Source organism: Megascapheus bottae, chromosome 34, assembly GCF_031878675.1.
Source record: "Megascapheus bottae isolate mThoBot1 chromosome 34, mThoBot2.hap1, whole genome shotgun sequence".
NCBI classification, from domain to species: Eukaryota; Metazoa; Chordata; class Mammalia; order Rodentia; family Geomyidae; genus Megascapheus; species Megascapheus bottae.
In genome coordinates this window covers 4,646,421-4,664,732 of record NC_143542.1, presented here as the reverse complement: position 1 = coordinate 4,664,732, position 18,312 = coordinate 4,646,421, and the positions used below count along the sequence as shown (strand labels likewise).

At 54.8% G+C, this 18,312-nt stretch overlaps 1 protein-coding gene and 1 long non-coding RNA gene across 3 annotated transcripts in view; one reads left to right on the top strand and one right to left on the bottom strand.

Annotated features, from left to right (window-relative positions):
* The window catches only part of LOC150042715 (uncharacterized), a 39,851-nt gene extending 29,309 nt beyond the window's left edge, over window positions 1-10,542 (top strand). For both annotated transcript variants that reach the window (XR_016533587.1, XR_016533586.1), the window contains 3 exons: window positions 5,415-5,654; window positions 8,161-8,226; window positions 10,140-10,542. This is a non-coding gene — a long non-coding RNA (uncharacterized LOC150042715). The remainder of the gene's footprint in view (window positions 1-5,414; window positions 5,655-8,160; window positions 8,227-10,139) is intronic.
* A 1,740-nt stretch (window positions 10,543-12,282) lies between these two features.
* Window positions 12,283-14,837, bottom strand: Trim56 (tripartite motif containing 56). The gene is made up of 2 exons (XM_090324083.1): window positions 14,736-14,837; window positions 12,283-14,551 (listed from the first exon to the last, which is right to left on the bottom strand). The coding sequence occupies exon 2, from the start codon at window positions 14,548-14,550 to the stop codon at window positions 12,283-12,285; it is 2,268 nt and encodes a 755-aa protein (XP_090180209.1). The 5' UTR covers window position 14,551; window positions 14,736-14,837.
* Window positions 14,838-18,312: the final 3,475 nt, after the last annotated feature.

Genomic DNA, 18,312 nt, shown 5'->3' with positions numbered 1-18,312 from the left:
AGGGCTTTTAAAGGCAATGACCACAGATTTACAGCAACTAGGTGTTTGAGTAAGATAAGGTGGGGAGGTTAGGGATATTCCAGGGCGATTGGAGGTTCCCACACCAGTAGAGTCCTAATTAGCTGTCTGAGGGTGGTTTTATGGCTTTGAAAACAAATGTCATCCCTGGAATTTACGCGAGTTCTGATTAATTTTAACACAGACAGGTCAGTTCCTGGGACTTATGGGCACCACAATTCTGTTTCCTTAATTTATGTGCACTTTTGGGTCACTCATAGTTTATATAAACAGCAGGATGGTTACTGCCTCAGAATAGGGGCACTTTTTAACTCCTCAGGAGGTAAGAGTCTCAGGGAGGGGCCGGGATTGTGGCCTAGTGGTAGAGTGCTTGCCCAGCATGCACGAAGACCGGGGTTCGATTCCTCAGTACCATATACATAGAAAAAAAGCCAGAAGTGGTGCTGAGGCTCAAGTGGTAGAGCTCTAGCCTTGAGAAAGTCCAAGGACAGTGCTCAGGCCCTGAGCTCAAGCCCAGGACTGGCAAAAAATAATAATTAAAACAATGATATAAATAGCTGGGCACCAGTGTCTCATACCTCTAACCCTACCCTCTCGGGAGGCTGAGATCTGAGGATCACAGTTGGAAGCCAGCCCACATAAGCAAAGCCAAGGGACTCTTACCTCCAATTAATCAGCAAAAAAAAGCTAGGACTAGAGGCATGGCCCAAGTGGTAGAGATGCCCGCCTTGAGCAAGGTCTGGCGTCAGATCTCAGTCCCAGAGCATGTGTATAGACACACAGACACACGTATGCACATGCACCCATGCCTGCATCTGTGCACACACCCCTGCAAGCCGCATCTCCAGCACTGCAGTAGATGTGCAGTAGAGCTGAGAGCTGGCAGGTCATTATTACAACTCTATCTGTAATTATGGAACATGCTCTCTTGTAGCCTGGGGCACAGGAAGAAAAGCACTTAGGGTGGTTGCAAGAAAGACAGGCATTTGTAAAGACAAGAAGTTGTAGGTGCCACGCTGGGAGTTTGGCCTAGTGGTTAAAGTGCTTGCCTAGCATGCATGAAGACCCGGGTTCAATTCCTCGGTACCACATACATAGAAAAAAGCCAGAAGTGGTGCTGAGGCTCAAGTGGTAGAGCTCTAGCCTTGAGAAAGTCCAAGGACAGTGCTCAGGCCCTGAGCTCAAGCCTAGGACTGGCAAAAAAAAAAAAAAAAAGAATAGAAGTTGTAGGTGCCTGTGGCTCATGCCTGTAATACCAGCTACTTTGGAGGCTGAGATCTGAGGATTGAGGTTCAAAGTCAGCCTGGGCAGAAAAGTCTGTAAGACTCTTATCTCCAGGTAAGCACTGAAAAGTGCTTAAGCAGAAGTGATTCTGTGGCTCAGATGGTAGACGGCTAGCCTTGAGCAGAGAAGCTAAAGGACAGCACCCAGGCCCTGACACATGAGAAAGAGAACCCAGCCAGAGGGCATGTGGAGGAGGAATTCAGAGCTCTTATCTCTAATTAACCAGCAAAAAAGCTAGGGTCTGGGCATGGAGGAGACGACAGGGCGGCTGTACTTCAGGACCTTGCTGGACAGGCTCAGAGATGGGAGACCCGCCTGGAGGCTTTGTACATGTGTGGATCCTGACCCCATCTCCCACCCGCCCAGACCTGCTGTCTTAGTCAACACGTGGCGCAGTGCTCCCTTCCCGGCAGCCATGGGGGGCAGCTATGAGGCGCCCCTTATTCACGGCCTGAGCGTCCCCCTGGCCTGCCTCCCAGGGTGCAGCTGGCCGCCAGCTCACCACCCCATAGGGCAGCCCAGACAGCTCAGGTGCGCCTACTCAGCCGGAGCCGGGCAGGGCAGGAGAGCCCTTCACATCTCGGCCTTCCAGCACATCCAGCCACCACACCCCGGCAGCTCTGAAGACTGTGAGGCCCAGGGTCGAAGCCCCACGACTGCGGCCTTTGCATTTGCTCTTCTACGGTGAGGGGCTATCTGTTCACTGAACCTGAACTCCTGGGCCTGGGCTCAAGGAACCATTGTCACCAGGTCTTCATTCTACAGGAAATGGGACCCTGAAGTCCATTTTGTTCCTGCTTAGCTGGAGCAAAAACCCAGTGCCAGAACACTTCTTTCTGAGGTTCCCGAGGGGCTCAGAGGTGAGAGGTTGTGTTGTGTCTAGAGCACCTGGCAGGACTTCAGGGCTGAGTCATAGCCCTGGCCAGTGGCCTCAGGGCAGGGGAGAGATGGCAGGGCTGCCATCCTGGCACACATCCAGGGGAGTTCCTCTGTCGATCTCAGACAGGGCTTTCCTAAGCCCAGCAGACGGGTGTGTATGTGTGTGCGCATGCATATAGACCTGGGGCTTGAACTCAGGGCCTGGGCACTGTCCCTGAGCTGCTTTTGCTCAAGGCTCTACCACTTTGGCCACAATTCCACTTCTAACTTTTTTGGTGGGCCATTAGAGACGAGAGTCACACAGACTTTCCCACTTGAGCTGGCTTCGAACTGCGATCCTCAGATCAGCCTTTGGCGTAGTGGGGATGTCAGGCCTGTGCCGCCAGCCTCACGGCTTGTGTCTCACCTTTTGACTTGGACGCTTTTTTTTTTCTTTTTGTGGGTCATGGGACTTGAACTTGGCCTGAGCGCTGTCCCTGAGCTCTTCAGCTCAAGGCTACCACCCTACCCTTGAGCCAAGCCCCACTTCCTGTTGTCTGGAGGTTAACTGGAGATAAGCGTCTCAGATCTTTTTGTGCCGAGGCTGGCTTTGAACCTTGATCCTCAGTCTCCAGAGTAGTTAGGCATGAGTCACCACACCCACTAACTTTTTTTTTTGTCAGTCATGGGGCTTGAACTCTGGGCCTGGGCGCTGTCCCTGAGCTCTTCAGCTCCAGGCTACCGCCCTACCCCTTGAGCCACAGCACCACTTCTGTTTTCTAGTGGTTAATTGGAGATAAGAGCCTCACAGACTTTAGTGCCCGGCTGGCTTTGAACTGCAATTCTCATATCTCAGCCTCCTGAGTAGCTAGGATTACAGGCGTCCAGCTTATTTAGACACTTTTTGTGCATGTGTATACCAGGCTTGAACTCAGAGCTTATGTGCTGTCCCTTAGTTTTATTGCTCAAGGCTGGCTCTACCATTTGAGCCACAGCTCCACTCCCACGCTCTTAATCTGTTATTTATCCTGAAGTCCCTTGGTTTTGTTGTAGCTAGGATTACAGGCGTGAGCCACCCTGCCTTGGTGTGTGTGCATTTACATTCTCCCAGGAGAGTGCTGGCTGCAGAGGACAACTGGCCAGTCTGTACAGATGCAGGACCAGGAGGCCAGGTTGCTAACCCCCTGTCGTGCAGGGGACAAGAAGGGAACCAGGTGCCTTCCGTGGGGGACGTAGGCTTCTGCATGGAGGAATAGACGGGGCTTACCGTGTCTTGCCTTCTTCGTGCTTGGCCCTGGGAGCCTCAGGCTGGTCTGGGGAGGTAGGAGGGCCCTGGGTAGCCAGCGCCCTGCAGTGCTGAGCTAGCTCTCAGCCAGGATTAAATTGTAGGAAATGAGCTCTGGGGAATTTCCAGCCCCGATTCCCTGAGGAGGCAAGATCTGGCACCCTGCCTGGGAACACCCGGGCAATCAGAGCCACACCCCTCCTTTGGCCTAAGTTCCATCAGGCTGCTCTGCCCCCTCTCCCTCACCCGTACACAGAGTCCCCATCTCGCACAGCGCCATGTCTCCCCAAACACAAGTGTGTGTGCCCTCTAGCCTGCAGCCTTCCCCGGGCCTGCTGTCCCCATTTGTGTATATGTGTGTCACTACTGGGGCTTGAACTCAGGGCCTAGGTGCTGTTCTTGGCCTTTTTCCCTCAAGACTGGTGCTTTACCACTTGAGCCACACCTCTGCTTGCAGCTTTCTGCTCGTTTATTGGAGATATGAACCTTAAAAAGGCCGGGAGTTTGGCCTAGTGGTAGACTGCTTGCCTAGCATGCACAAAGACCTGGGTTCGATTCCTTGGTACCACATACATAGAAAAAAGCTGGAAATGGTGCTGTGGTTCAAGTGGTAGAGCTCTAGCCTTGAGAAAGCCCAAGGACAGTGCTCAGGCCCTGAGTTCAAGCCCCAGGACTGGCAAAAAAAAAAATCTATGCTAAACATGACCACATTACCTCGAGGGGGTGTGTGTGGGGGGAAATAGGGACAAAAACATAAGGGGTATCAATGTGTGAGAAGTAATGCACCTATTATCTGGCAAATATAACCGTAACTTCTCTATACATTACAATTAAAAAAAAAAGAATCTTAAGAGTTTGCTTCTGGGGCTGGCTTTGAACCTTGATCCTCAGATCTCAGCTTCCTGAGCAGCCGGAATGACAGGTGTAAGACAGTCGTGTCCAGCTCAGGGCCTCATGTTCTTTTCTCTAGGAATCACACAGGCACCAGTAGCTAGGAAGAGGCTCGGGCCTGCTCTCCCCATGGCCCGGCCGTGGCACAGAAGGGCCTTGTGTGTCCCCACATAATCTAGGGAGACATATTCAGACTAGACCCTTCTATTCCCTGGTATATTCCTGCCAGGAAGAAAACGGTTCCAGCTGAGAAGCCCCCCTTCAGGGCAGAGAGTTATTTTGGGAAGTTGGAGGAGAGGGAAGAGGAGGAGGTAAATAGGGACCCGAGTGGGTGAGGCTTCTCCAAGGCTGTAGCACAGCCCTTGCGGGGCCAGGGGAGCAGTAGCCCAGCTTGGCTCTGGGTTTTTTTTTTTGTTGTTGCCTGATCCCTCTCCCACACTTTCTTCAGCTTTGAGGCACGTGTGTGAGAACACCTGCCTCCCAACTCTGAAGGAGACTAAAAAGAGAATTTTCATACACAGCAGGTATAAAGCAGACTAGCTTGGAATAGGGACTTGTAGGTACCATCTACCCATCTATCCATCCATCTACCCACTACCATCTACCATCCACTCACCATCCATCTAACCCTATTTACCCATCCATTCATCCAGCCAACTAATCTATCCATTTACCTATCCATCTGCTCTTCCATCCATCCTTCCATGCATCCATTCAGGATCTATTCTAGTTCAGCCACTGTTCTTTGGGCTTATCGTCTCTCTCCATGTATAAAACCATATTCAGGGTGGAAATGTCAGGGGAGACAGGAAGTGAGCAATCAGAACAAATCATGAAATGATGCAGTCTAGCACCAGGCAGGTAAGCCCTATCCCAAGGTGACAGATTATCTTTTCATCCATGACTTTGAATAACTCAAACTCATATCTGTGCCTCCCTTCTGAAGAGAAGAGCTTTGGACTCAGGTCTCACCCTGGGGACCCACTTGTCAGTTCTCTGCCCCTACCCCCATCCCCAAGGCCAAGTCTGAGTTGAATGGTAGAGACTAGGTGTGACATAAACACTCCTTTGTTCTCAGTCAACAGATATTTCCAGAACTGCTTGTGGCCTGTGAATCAGGAGCCCTCATCGGAAGGTTGTTGAAGGGGAGGAAGCAGCTGTAGGGAGAAGTCTACGTTAGACAGCAAGCACGACCCCTAGGAATGGCCTAGGACCATGGCCAGAGGGCAAGAGCCTGGTTGGTTACCTGTGGTGACACTTTGCTGTGCTGGAGGATGCGGGTTTTTCCCGTCCGCCCCCTGGGGCTATTTTTCTTCTGGTAAGTGGATGGCCCATCTCCGTCCTACTACTAAGAAAGAGAAAAATAGATCTGGGTATTTCTAAATATGGAAAGATGTTTCCAGAGTTGGCTCTTGAGCCACATTGAGCCCAGGAAGCCCCGCTGGGAACAGGGCTTCCCCACACACAAGCCAGGGAGAGATGTTTTGAACATGTGTCTTACTGTGTGCCCAGCCTGCCATGTGTTCCTCCTCTCCCCTCTGTATAGTCCACCCCTCTCTTGCCAGACCCAGTCTTGAGCTCAGGGCCTGAGCACTGTCCTTGGACTTTCTCAAGGCTAGAGCTCCACCACTTGAGCCACGGCACCACTCCCGGCATTTTCTATGTATGTGGCACCAAGGAATCGAGTCTGGTGTATGCTAAGCAAGCACTCTCCCAGCAAAATGGGCAGTGGGATATGTTTATTTCTGGGGGGGGTTAAGGAAAGTGGGGGACAGACAAAAGGAGAGGGGAGGGAGGCTCAGTCATGAGAGTCCATGTCCGTGGTGAGCGGGGAGGGGGGAGTCTGGGGGAGAACGGTGAAGGGGTGACGAGGATGAAGGTGCACTGCCCTCATACACGGCTGAGCTGAACCGAAACCCCTTTTACAATTCAAGGTTTGGTTTTTTTTTTTTTTACAAATACATTTAAAAAAAAAAAGCTAATAAAATAATGTGCAGAGGAGGAAGCCCAGAGACTCCCGCCGTGGACATGCTGCTCCTCAGGCTGCGGTGGCAGCATTGGCGACTTCTCCAGGGCACAGGACAGGAGGCTCCGGGGAGAGAGACCCAGCCCCCCTCCCGCCCCTGGGCACCCTGTGGCTGGGACATGAGGCCTGTGTGGGGCTGACCACAGGGGCAGTGCTCGGCCGTGAGGTTTGGCGCTGGGAACAGGCTGTTCTCACCAGCCTTGGCTCGCATGCCTGCTGCTGGCCCTGGGCCGCTGAGTCACGGCCTCCAGGGTTCGCCAGGCGCCTGCTCTCCAGCCCTGAGTCATGAGATGACAAATGGTGGAATTCTTAGGCAGGTTGTCACCACCGAAGCCCAGGCTCTGCTCCCCAGACAAGCTATTCACAACCTTCCCTCCTTCCTCTCCTACCTTGGGGGCCCCAGAATGAGGTGAAGAGCTAGAGAGAAGCCCTGGGGGTGAGCCTGGCACCCCTCGCTATACCTGCACCCCAGACCTCTTCTCTGAAGGACATGATCGGGTGTGTCTGTCAGTTGATGAGCAAGGACATGGGGACCCGGGTGGGATTCGGTTTGCTTGGCCTGGAGGAGGGCCTGGTGTCATGGGCTGGAGAAGAGGGCTCCAGAGTCAGAGGACAGGAAGACTGAATCGAATCCACGAGTACAAACAGCAGGCGGACCCCGCCACCCGCGCTGTCAGTGGCCTGCAGATGCTGGTGGAGGACAGAACGGCGGGCACAGCCCCCCTCACGCGGGCCTCCACCCCATCCCGCCCTCCACACCGCCCGTACCGTGTGCGCACGCGCAGAGGCGCACGCACACATGCGCACACGCACGCACACCCTTTGCACATGCGTAGTCGTACGCCTACGTGTGCGCGCTTGCGTGTCGTCACGCACGGCCCTTTGCACGTGTGTCACCATCCACGACCCAGCGCGGCCGTGCAGCGCGCCCGTGCGTCTGTGTCGTCACGCACGCACCGCTCTGTGCGTGGGCGCGGCCCTGAGCGCATGCGCCTGGGGCCCTGGTGCGCATGCGCCCGCAGCCTCGGAGGCGCGCGCACATGGCGGGCCTGCAAGGCCCGAGCTCACCCGAAGGAAGGCCCACGAGTCTGCAGAGAACTTTATTACGATCCAGAGGAGAGAGGCCGCGCTCCCCGGCGCGGTGAGCAGGGGCGGGGCCCTGGGAGGCGGGGAGACCCAGGCCAGGCCCAGGCCGCCAGAACAAAGCCCCCGGGGAGCCTCCCCCTCCCACCCCAACAGCAAGGTTCCAGGTCACCCGGAGGGGACGATTTTACCCCCACCTTAGGTTCCATTTCCAATTCACCTTCTGTATTTTGCCAGTCGCTTGTACCTCCCAAGCCTCCGGCCCTGTGTGTGTGTCTGGTGTATGGTGTGTGTGGTGTGTGGTGTGTCTGGTGTGCGTGTGTGGTGCATGGTGTGTATGGTGTGTATGGCGTGTGTGTGTGGTGTATGATGTGTGTGTGTGGTGTATGATGTGTATGGTGTGTATGGCGTGTGTGTGTGGTGTATGATGTGTGTGGTGTATGGTGTGTGTGGTGTATGGTGTGTCTGGTGTGCGTGTAGTATGTGTGTGTACATGTCAGTACCTGGGCACTGTTGCTGAGCTTCTGCACTCAGTGCTGGCTCTCCACCACTTGAACCACATCCCAATTTGGCTTTTGGGGTAGATAATTGAAGACCAGAGTTCCATAGACGTTCCTGCCTGGGCCGGCTTTGAACTGCAATCCTCAGCCTCCCAAACAGCGAGGATGACAGGCGTGAGCCACCGGCGCCACCCAGGAAAAGTCAGTACTTCCAGCGCCCGGAGAAGCCCCGTGTCACCAGCCAGGCCCTGTCTTTCGTCCTGCTGCTCTTAGCATGGCCGGTGAGCTTCTGTTGCAGTCGGCAGGACTCCAGGCCCCTCAAGCCTGTCCCCCAGATTCCTCTTCCACAGAGAAGGGGCTCTGGCTCAGTCCAGCTGTGGAGGCCGGTGGCCTCGGGTGGCCATCCGGTGGCCATCCGTGCAGGTCTGGTGGCCGTCCTGTGGTTCACTGTGCCCACGGCACCCCCTGCTGGACACTGCACCAGCCGTGATTTGTGAACATCTTGACAGGTCCCGAGGCTGCTAGAGTTTCAAGGCTGGAACTTTCTGGAATCAGAACCAGGCTCTGCCCCTGTCCAGACACAAATTCTCATCCTGCCGATGTTCACTGAGCATCTCCCACGAGGGTTCCCCCCCGCCTCGTGGACTAGAGAGCTATATTCTCTTAAACGACGACTGCGCATGTGGTCATAGAGAAGTGAAATACCACATAATAACTAAACAGAATAAAAAGAACAAGCCTCCCAAATCATCATCTATTTACACATTCAGAACCTTAAGCCTGCATGGCAATTACCTAGCCACGCTTTTTATACCTCGCTGCTGTTATGACTGTGTCATCAGCATTCCAAATCCTTTCTTTTTTGGTCTATGATTGAATCATAAGCAATTTCTTCTAAACAGCCTGCATAGCTGTCATATAAGTCTACAGACCACAATCTACGGAACTGGCACCCCACCAGCACCAAGCTTCCAGTTAATGACTCTGCTGCCTCAGGCAGCCACAAATGTCTCTTTGCAGATGGTTTTTCTTCTATTGGATTATTTTCCCAGAATATATTCCCTAAAGAGAAATAGCATTCATACTATGACTATTTTGGTGGGGGGGGGGGTAGTGGTAGGAATGTTTCTCAAGTATTACCAACTTTCTCCTCAGAAAGCATTTTATACTGCCAGGAGTCTGGCAGTTTCTTCAGGACATATAGATGTATATATATAACATATATTATATATATTATATATATATGTTTTGTTTTTTGTTTTATTGTGGGTCATGGGGTTTGAACTAGGCCTGGGCCCTGTTCCTGAGCTCTTCAGCTCAAGGCTACCGCCCTACCCTTGAACTAAGCCCCAATTCCCATTTCTAGGAGTTAATTGGAGATAAGAGTCTCAGGTCCTTTTGTGCCCAGGTTGGCTTTGAGCCTTGATCCTCAGATCTCAGCTCCTGAGTAGCTAGGATTACAGGCGTGAGCCACCGCACCCTGCTTACATACGTATTTTTTAAGTTTTTTTTTGAGCTAGGTGCTGATGGTTCATACCTATAATCCTAGCTACTCAGAAAGCTGAGATCTGAGGATCACAGAAGCCAACCTGAGCAGAAAAGAAAAGTCCCTGTGAGACTCTTATCTTTAATTAACCACTCAAACCGGAAGTAATGCTGTAGTTTAAATGGAGTGCTAGCCTTAAGGAAAAGTTCAGGGACAGTTCCCAGGCCGAGTTCAAGCTCCATAACTGATCCCCCCACCTCCCCAAAATTATTTTTGATAAATGGATATTACTATTTTTTGACAGTACTGCAGTTTGTACTTACTAGGCAGGCACTCTACTACCTGAGCCATACCTCCAGCAGTGCATTTTGCTTACTCTGGAAATGGAGTCCAGCCAAGTCTTCTTTGGCTGTTCTCAAAGCAGGGTCCTCTGGACCTCAGTCTCCTGCGTAGCTAGACATGAGTCACTGCTGCAGCCAGCTTTTCTCTCTCTCCCTTTTTTTTCATAGTCATTGCTTTTCTGTTTCTTCCTGGGCACATGGCTTATTTAGTTCTTTCTCCAGGAAGTCTTAGTCATTCCTAGACCGGAGACATAGCTTTTCCTCATCAAATAAATGATCACTTTACTAGCTTTCATTTTCATTCTACATAGTTGAATCATCTTGCTAGTTTTCATGCTCATTACTTGCTGTTTTTTTCCCCCCTTAGTGCTGGAGATGGAACCCAGGGCCTCCATCCATCCATGCCAGGTGATTAAGCATTACCCCAGTCCTATATATTTATATTTATGCCATACTGGGGCTTGGACCCAGGGCGTAGTCACTGTCCCTGACCATTTTTGCTCAAGGCTTGGGCTCCATCCCTGGAGCCACAACTCATATCGTTTTGCTAGGTAATTGGAGATGAGTCTGCATGCCTGGCTTCAAATGGTGATCCTCTGATCTTAACCTCCTGAGTAGCTTGGATGATAGGCGTGAGCCACCAGCGCTTGACTTATAATAATAAATACACGTGATCAATCAAAGTTGTCCGCCTGTCCATCAACAAGTTCTCCTGTTATTTCAACAAAGAAGTATGCTTATCAGAAAAAGATGTTTTTCTGTACCCTTAACTTCCTATACCTTTCCCACAGTACCTGTGCCAAGTTTCTCTTGCTCCCAGCAGCCAGCCTGACAATTCCCCCAATGTCCTCTCTCCACAGCTGCACTCTAACTGTGGCCCTCATGTCCCCTGCAGCCTACCCCCAATGCAAGGGACAATGGCCAACCTTCACCACCTTCTGCATCCTTCTCTCACTTTCTACGCCTCCCTCCAGCCTTGCCCACTGGCTTGGCACCCCTATCTCACGCTGACCTCTGGGGCTCAATGGCTCCTCCTGCAATCGTGTCCAAAAAGAAAGACACACGTCCTCATTTTAATTCAACCAAATAAAGCTTCATGTTTCTTAAAGGATTTAGCAGGGCCATCAGTGTGGCCTAGTGGTAGAGTGCTTGCCTAGCATTCACGAAGATCTGGGTTCAATTCCTCGGTACCACATACATAGAAAAAACTGGAAGTGGTGCTGAGGCTCAAGTGGTAGAGCTCTAGCCTTGAGAAAGCCCAAGGACAGTGCTCAGGCCCTGGGTTCAAGGGCCAGGAATGGAAAAAAAGAAAAAAAAAAGGATTTAGCTGAACAATTAGGAAGATACAAACAAACCAACAAGAAATGGGCTGCAGACACGGGAATGGTCACACGTGATTGTCTATCATCCATGGGTCTGGTTTTGGATGGGTAATGGTGTGGGGGTGCCCTGAGGGGCTCTCCTTCTTTGACAATGGGAACTGAGTTTTGCAGACATCCAGGAGTGGCCCAATTATTGGAGGGGGGGAGTTATTCTCTTCATGGCCTTTGGGCTTGCACGACTGGCTTTTGCCCTGTCTGAACACATGAGAAAGCCACCTCTCACTCGCCTGTGAAGGCCTCAGCTGCTCGGTTATTGTCATTTATTGTCACATGGAGATCTTGACCTCCGGTCAGCATGGCCTGTAGGTGACATAATCTTAGTACCTTCTTCACTGGATCACTGGAGCCATAGCTCCACTTCCAGGTCTGGAATGTCTGAGTGGAGAGAAGTCTCTTAGACTTTCCTGCCTGAGCTGGCTTTGAACCTCATTCCTCCGATCTCGGCCTCCTGAGTCGGAAGGATTATAGGTGTGAGCCGTTGTTGCTTGGAATTGTTTTTTTTTTTTGTGCCAGTCCTGGGGCTTAAACTCAGGGCCTGGGCGCTGTCCTTGGGCTTTCCTCAAGGCTACTGCTCTACCACTTGAATCACAGCACCATTTCTGGCTTTTCTGTGTATGTATGTATGTATGTATGTATGTATGTATGTATGTATGTATGTGGCACTGAGGAATCAAACCTGAGTCTTAGTGCATGCTAGGCAAGCACTCTATCACTAGGCCAAAATCTTGGCCCCCTGCCTTTAAAAAAACAAAACAAAACAAAACAACATGGGGTTTCATAATGTCCTCATGCTGGCCTTAAACTCTCAGTATACCACAACTAGTCTGGAATGGTTTTGAAATATATAAATCAGCACGGGACAGGTTGTTCCCCCAAACCCTGACACCTAAATACACAGTGGCTGCCACAGCTTGCAGGTGTCACCCACAAGACAACATAAAACCAAACGACGACAAAGGAGACCCAGTGCAAGTAGCCCCTCCCCGCTTCCCGCCCGCACCCCCAGCGTCTGCATGTTAAAGAGCCAGCCAGGTTGTGTTTCTCCTGGAAAGAGTGGCCGTCGGGGTCCCTGTCCAGAGAGGACGCTGGACCCACCCCGCTCCTGCTCCCTCCCCCCCCCCCGCCCCCTTAACAATCAGGGCGGATGCGAAAGACCCGGATGGTTCCGTTACTGAGCGACACCAGCAGGTACTTGCCGTCTACCACGCTGATGACCCGCGGCTTCTCCAGGCCGTGGTAGGCCGTCATAAACTCGCAGAGGAAGGACCCCTTCGGGTCCAGGATCACCACCTGGTTAACTCCACGAAGGGTGAGGAAGATGAAGCCGTCTCTGTCCACAGCCACGGAGCCCGGCTGGCAGCCCTGGAGGCCAGGCCCCTTGTACTCCCCGACCACCCGGGCCAGCCCATCGCACACCACCACGCTCTTCTGCTGCCAGTCCGACACCACAAAGTGCCCGTCCGGGCTGGTGGCCAGGAACACCAGGGCCCGCTGGCCGCGCTGGGCCTTGCCTCCGGGGACGAAGCGTGTGGCCAGGCTGCCCTCTTCGTTATAGACCTCGACGTGGCTCGCCACCGTGACGGCCACCCGGTCCCTGCTGGGCAGCGCGGCCACCGCGTGGCTGGACTGCGTGTGGCTCACGGCCCGGCGCCAGCGCACGTTACCGTCGTGGCCGATGAGGTACAGGTGGGCATTGGTGGAGAAGGCCACGGCGCCGTGCAGGGTGGCCACGCTGCAGGGGAACTGGCCCTTGGGCACGGGCACCAGGCCTCGGTAGTCACCTCGGAGGGTGAAGCGCTTCAGACATCCGTTCTGCTCGTCGGCCACCAGGATCTCCCGGGGACCGAAGGCACAGATCCCGGTGACGCGGGGGGCACACTGGTCCCCCGGCATCCGGGTGGGGAAGCTGCAGACAAAGACAGGCCGTGGGAGGAGCCCAGAGCCTGCCAGCTGAGGTGCCAGGGCTGGGCTGGGCTCCCTGGAGCCCAACTTGTGGCGGTTCCTGAATCTCTTCTTCTTGGTGAGCTGTCCACCGCTTCCTTCTACTTGGGCTGGTCCATCTTCTCGGGGTGTCCGAGCTCTACCTTCTGGGGGTGTCTGGAAACTGTCTTCTGGGGGTGTCTGGAAGCTGTCTTCTGGGGGTGTCTGGAAGCTGTCTTCTGGGGGTGTCTGGCCACTATCTTGCCCCTCTTTGCTGGCTCCATCCTCTTCTTCCTGGCTCTGGGTTCCCTCCTCTCCCTGGGTGCCAGCTTGCCCACGGCCCTCAGCCTGGCCTTCTTGCTTCTCAAAGGAGAGACTGAGCAGGTGGCAGTTCTTATCCCGGATTCCAGGGAGCAGCTTCAGCCGGGGCAGTGGGCAGGAAGCCGGCCCCGGGCACCAGGGGCCATCTTGGAGCTGTTGTAGCCTCTGGGCAATCGCCCCTTCCAGGGACAGGATCTCGGCCTCTCGGCCCAGGCTGAGCACCCGCCTCGCGAAGGTGGCCGCCGCTCTGGCTACCTGCTCTTGGCCTTCGAGCTTGGCCAGCCTCTCTCGTGTCGCCTCCTCCACGGCCTCCACGTGAGCCCGAAGCTGCCCCAGCACCTCCTGCTTCTGGGCCAGCAGAGCCCGAAGGATGCCCTCGGTGGCCTCGTCCACCTGGCTGCCCACCTGGGCCGCCTGCTCCTTCACCAGGGCCAGGGCCACCTTTTCCGCCTCCCTGGTGGCCTCCAGGCCGGCCAGGTTGGCATCCACGCCCGCCAGCAGCCGCTCGAGGCCGGGCCTGCGGGCGCGCACAGCCTCGGCCAGCGGCAGGCACGGGTGGTCCAGGTGCCGGTCCAGACGGCACTCTCGGCACAGCAGCTGGCTGCAGGGCTGGCACAGGAAGCGCAGGGCCTCACCGGGGTGCTGGGGGCACTGGGCGGCCTGGCGTTCCCGGGCCTCCTCGTCGTACCAGCCGGCCCGGTAGCCCACCAGGTCCACCACGCGGTGTGCGTGGGTCTGGCGGGTGCAGCGGTGCCCGTCGGCGCAGGCCTGGCACAGGTCGTCGGCGCAGTCCAGGCACCGGGCGGTGGCCGGTCCCCCGGCGCTGGCGCCCCCCACCAGGGGGCAGAGGGCACAGGACGGCCTGTCGGCACGCTGGTCCCCGCATGAGCGCGCCTTCACCAGGTCCAGGAGCCCGTTGACAAAGAAGTTGGTTTTGAAGGCGGCCACGCCGGGGCCCGGCACGGGGACAGTCTCCCGGCACTCGGGGCAGCGGACCAGGCCGCCCTCGGCCAGCTGGGCCAGGCAGTCCTGGCAGTAGGTGTGCAGGCAGGGCAGCGTCTTGGGCAGGCGCAGCTGCTCCAGGCAGACCTTGCAGGCCAGGAAGTCGCTGTTCAGAGCCTCTAGCAGGGAGGGTGACGAGCCCTGGGAGACCATGCTGTCCAGGCGAAGGTCAGGGGTCAGAGGTCAGAGGTTCCTCTCTCCACAGCAGCACCACCCTTCCAGCCTTCCCCTCCTCCAATTCCCCACCCCTCCCCAAACTCAGAGAGAGAGAGAGAGAGAGAGAGAGGGGGAGAGAGAGGGAGAGAGAGCGTGCGCAGTGAGGAGAGGGCAGTCCTCACCTGGATAAGGAGCAATTTCCTTCCTGTGGTCTGGAGCTCGGCGCCGCCCTCTTCCTCTTCCTCCCTTGTCTATGGAAACATTCAGCAGAAGGTTATGGAAGTGGCGTCAGGCCTGTAAGAAATGGGGGAACAGTTTCTCCTCAGGCCGGGCACCCGTGCTCATGCCTGTAATCCCAGCTCTTCCGCTTGCTGAGATACGAGGATCCCAGTTTGAAACCAGCCAGAGCAGAAAATCCTGTGAGACGCTTATCTCCAAGTAACCACACACACACACACACACACACACACACACACACACACACACACACACACACACAGAGCTGGAAGCCGATGTGTGGTTCAAGTGGTAGAACACCAGCCCTGAACATAAAAACTCAAGAAGGGCACCCAGATCCTGAGTTCGAGGCCTGGGACTGGCATGCATGCAGGCGCGTGAGCAAGCACACACACACACACACACACACACATGCACGCAGGCACGCACACACACGCCCCCTCAGTCCCGTCGTCAGGGCCCAGGTGTGCTCAGTCCTCCTGTGACACGTTTCCAGGGGGCCTGCTGGGAGGGGCCTGCGTCCAGGGGACGGCACTGCCACAGAAGCACCACGTCAGCTCTGGTAATGGGGGCCCTGCCATGGTTGAGGGGCCACGATTTCTCGAGTCCCACCACCCGTCTGCCAGGCACTCCCGGCCCCAGTTTCCTCAGTGGTTTCTGGAGCAGAAGGCCGGTGAGGAGGCGGGAGAGGCCTCCAGCACCTGGGCTGGACTCCAGGTCTCCTAACTCGGGCCTCTGCTCCCGGCCTCTGGTGACTTCAGTCTTTCCAGAAAAGAGCGGGAATCCTGAATTCTCAGAGATTAGGCAGTACCGTGGTGGTGGGGGGCTGGGGGGCCTCAGGGTGGAAGGGGGGGTCTTCCTGCAGCAGAGACGCTTGGAGGGGAGGCCTGGCCTCTCTCGCCCTCCTCTCCACCTTCCTCTTCCTCTCCCTGCGATCCCTCCCTTTTCCTCTCTTCCCTCCCTCACCATCCAGTTCACCCCAAGGGTCCATCAATACCCTCAAACCCTCCTCACCCAGCCGAGCAGACTCGGGGTTCCGGGAGCACCGGGGGACCCCTCCAGACGAGGTCCCCGCAGTCCCTGGGTACTTGAGAGAAGCAAAACTGAAAGCAACAGAGACAACTTCCGTCCTCAGGCGGGTCGCCAGGCAGGGCACCGCCTCCTCCCAGCCTGTCCCTCCCCACCCGCCCTCCCCTTCCTCATTCCAACACGCGCACACACACACACACACACACACACCCAGGTCCAGCCGGAAGCCCAGCGGCCGGGGGGGCCTCACCAGCCCTGTGGGTCAGCTCAGTCTGAACCTTCCAAACAAGCTGGGCTTGGGGCTGTTGTTTCTCAGTGTTTGGTGACTCAGACCGGGGTAACAGAGTGGGAGGGGGAGAGATTAGCAGAACCCTGCCCCCGGCCACCCCCTCTGGCTAGAGGAAGTTGTAGGGCCTCTCTGACTCCCAGATCACAGCCAGGACTTTCTAGAAGGGCGTGGCGCCAGCACCCAGGCCTACGATCACGACTCAAAAGTCCGAGATCTGAGGATCATAGTTCAAACCCAACCCCGGACAGGAAAGTCCAGGGAATGCTATCTCCAGTGACTCAGCTCAAAGCTGGCAGTGGAGGTGTGGCTCAAGTGCTAGAGTGCTAGCCAGAGGAGAAAGCTCAAGGACAGCACCCAGCCCTGAGTTCGAGTCCCAGGACAACAGAAAAGACAACCACTGCAGGTTTTTTTTTTTCTCTTTCTCTTTTTCTCTTTCTCCTTCAGGACTGCAGGACCTGGATCTACCTTGTTTTTCACTCAGGATCTGCGATTGGGCACGTGACATGGCGGGCCCTCTCCTGAGGCTCTGGATTCACCAGGCAGACAGCCATAATTAAGACTGCGGTGTGCAGTGTTGCTAAGCTACGGATGTGTTGTCTCCATGGGAGATTTCAACTTAGAAATGTCCTAAGGCTGGGCGCCTGTGGCTCGCGCCTGTCACCCCAACCACTCAAGACACTGAGGTCTGAGCCCCAGCAGGGAAGCCCAGGACTCTCATTGCCAATGCGTCAGCAAAATGCTGGAAGTAGAGCTGCAGCTCAAGTGGTAAAGCATTGAGTTAGAGTGAAGGAGCTGAAAGAGCCAGGCGCAGCAGCTCACACCTGTAATCCTAGCTACTCAGGAGGCTGAGATCAGAGGATAGTGGTTCAAAGCCAGCCCAGGCACTAAAAAGTCCAGTGGCAATGGCCCTGTGGCTCAAGTGGTAGAGTGGTAACCTTGAGCCGAAGAGCTCAGGAACCGCGCCCAGGCCCAGAGTTCAAACCCCACCACCGACAAAAAAAAATAAAATAAAAAAAGCTAAGAGATCCAGAGTCACTGAGCTCAATCCCGGTATCTGTATACAACATACAATATGTGTGTGTGCATGTGCAGGTACACACACACACACACACACACACCACCCCCCATCTCCTAAGGATAGATAGAACCCCATGCTGTTTTTTCATGTGTGAACCAGCCATGGGGTTTGAACTCAGGGCCAGGGTGCTGTTGTCCAAAAGCTTTGGTGTTTAAGGCTAGTGCTTTCTGATTGTTCACTGGAGATAAGAGTTTCAAACATTCCTGCCACACTGGCTTTGAACCTTGATCCTCAGATCTCAGCCTCCTGAGTAGCTAGGATTATAGGCGTGAGCCACCGTGCTTGGCTGCTGCTGCTGCTGCTTCTTCTGCTGCTGCTGCTGCTTCTTCTTCTTCTTCTTCTTCTTCTTCTTCTTCTTCTTCTTCTTCTTCTTCTTCTTCTTTTTTAAAAGATAATTTGGTTTATAGGAGCCGGGGTGGCTCAGGAGACTCTTATCTCCAGAGAAGAACAGGAAAACCACAAGGGGAGCTGTGGCTCAACGCGGTAGAGCGCTGACCTGTTGGGGGCCGAGTGTGGGGTCAGCGTGACCTTGGACCTGCACAGGGGAGAACATAAGGAAATGAGCTACGAGCCTGACGTTGGGCTCTGTTCATCTCTTCTTGTTTAACATGTCCTGGCTTTAAGAAAAGTATTTAAGATTGGAACTTGGAATAAACGGGGCCACAGTCTTAAGCTCACGGCCTTCTTGGACTGCTGGCTTGGGCTGTGGTCCTCCCGACCCCGTCTTTTTCTTGTCTTCTTCTTTTCCAAGTCCTCACCCCCGAAATCAGGAATCCCCATTCACTGCCAGCTGGCCTCAGCACGAACCTTGAGCACAAAAGTTCAGGGACAGTGTTCAGGCCCAGAGTTCAAGCCCCAGGACCGCTTTCCTGGCCAGCCTCAGGGTCCCCACGACGCTGGAATCCAGCCCCCTCTCACGCCTCCCCCACCTCTGGCCCTCCACAGCGACCCTGACTCCTGACCTGGTGAAGACTCTCCTCTCTGAGCTGCTAGTGCACTCGGATGTGGCGGTGCACGCCTGTAATCCAGAGGCTGAGGCCCAGGAAGAGCTGGAGTTGGAAGTTGCAAAACCTGATTACCCGCTGCCCCATCTCCTCAAGCAAAGCAAAACAAGCAGAAGCCCAAC

Bases quoted from the DNA above. Each gene is read 5' to 3' on its own strand.
- Trim56 (XM_090324083.1), bottom strand. From the start codon at position 14,550: ATGGTCTCCCAGGGCTCGTCACCCTCCCTGCTAGAGGCTCTGAACAGC.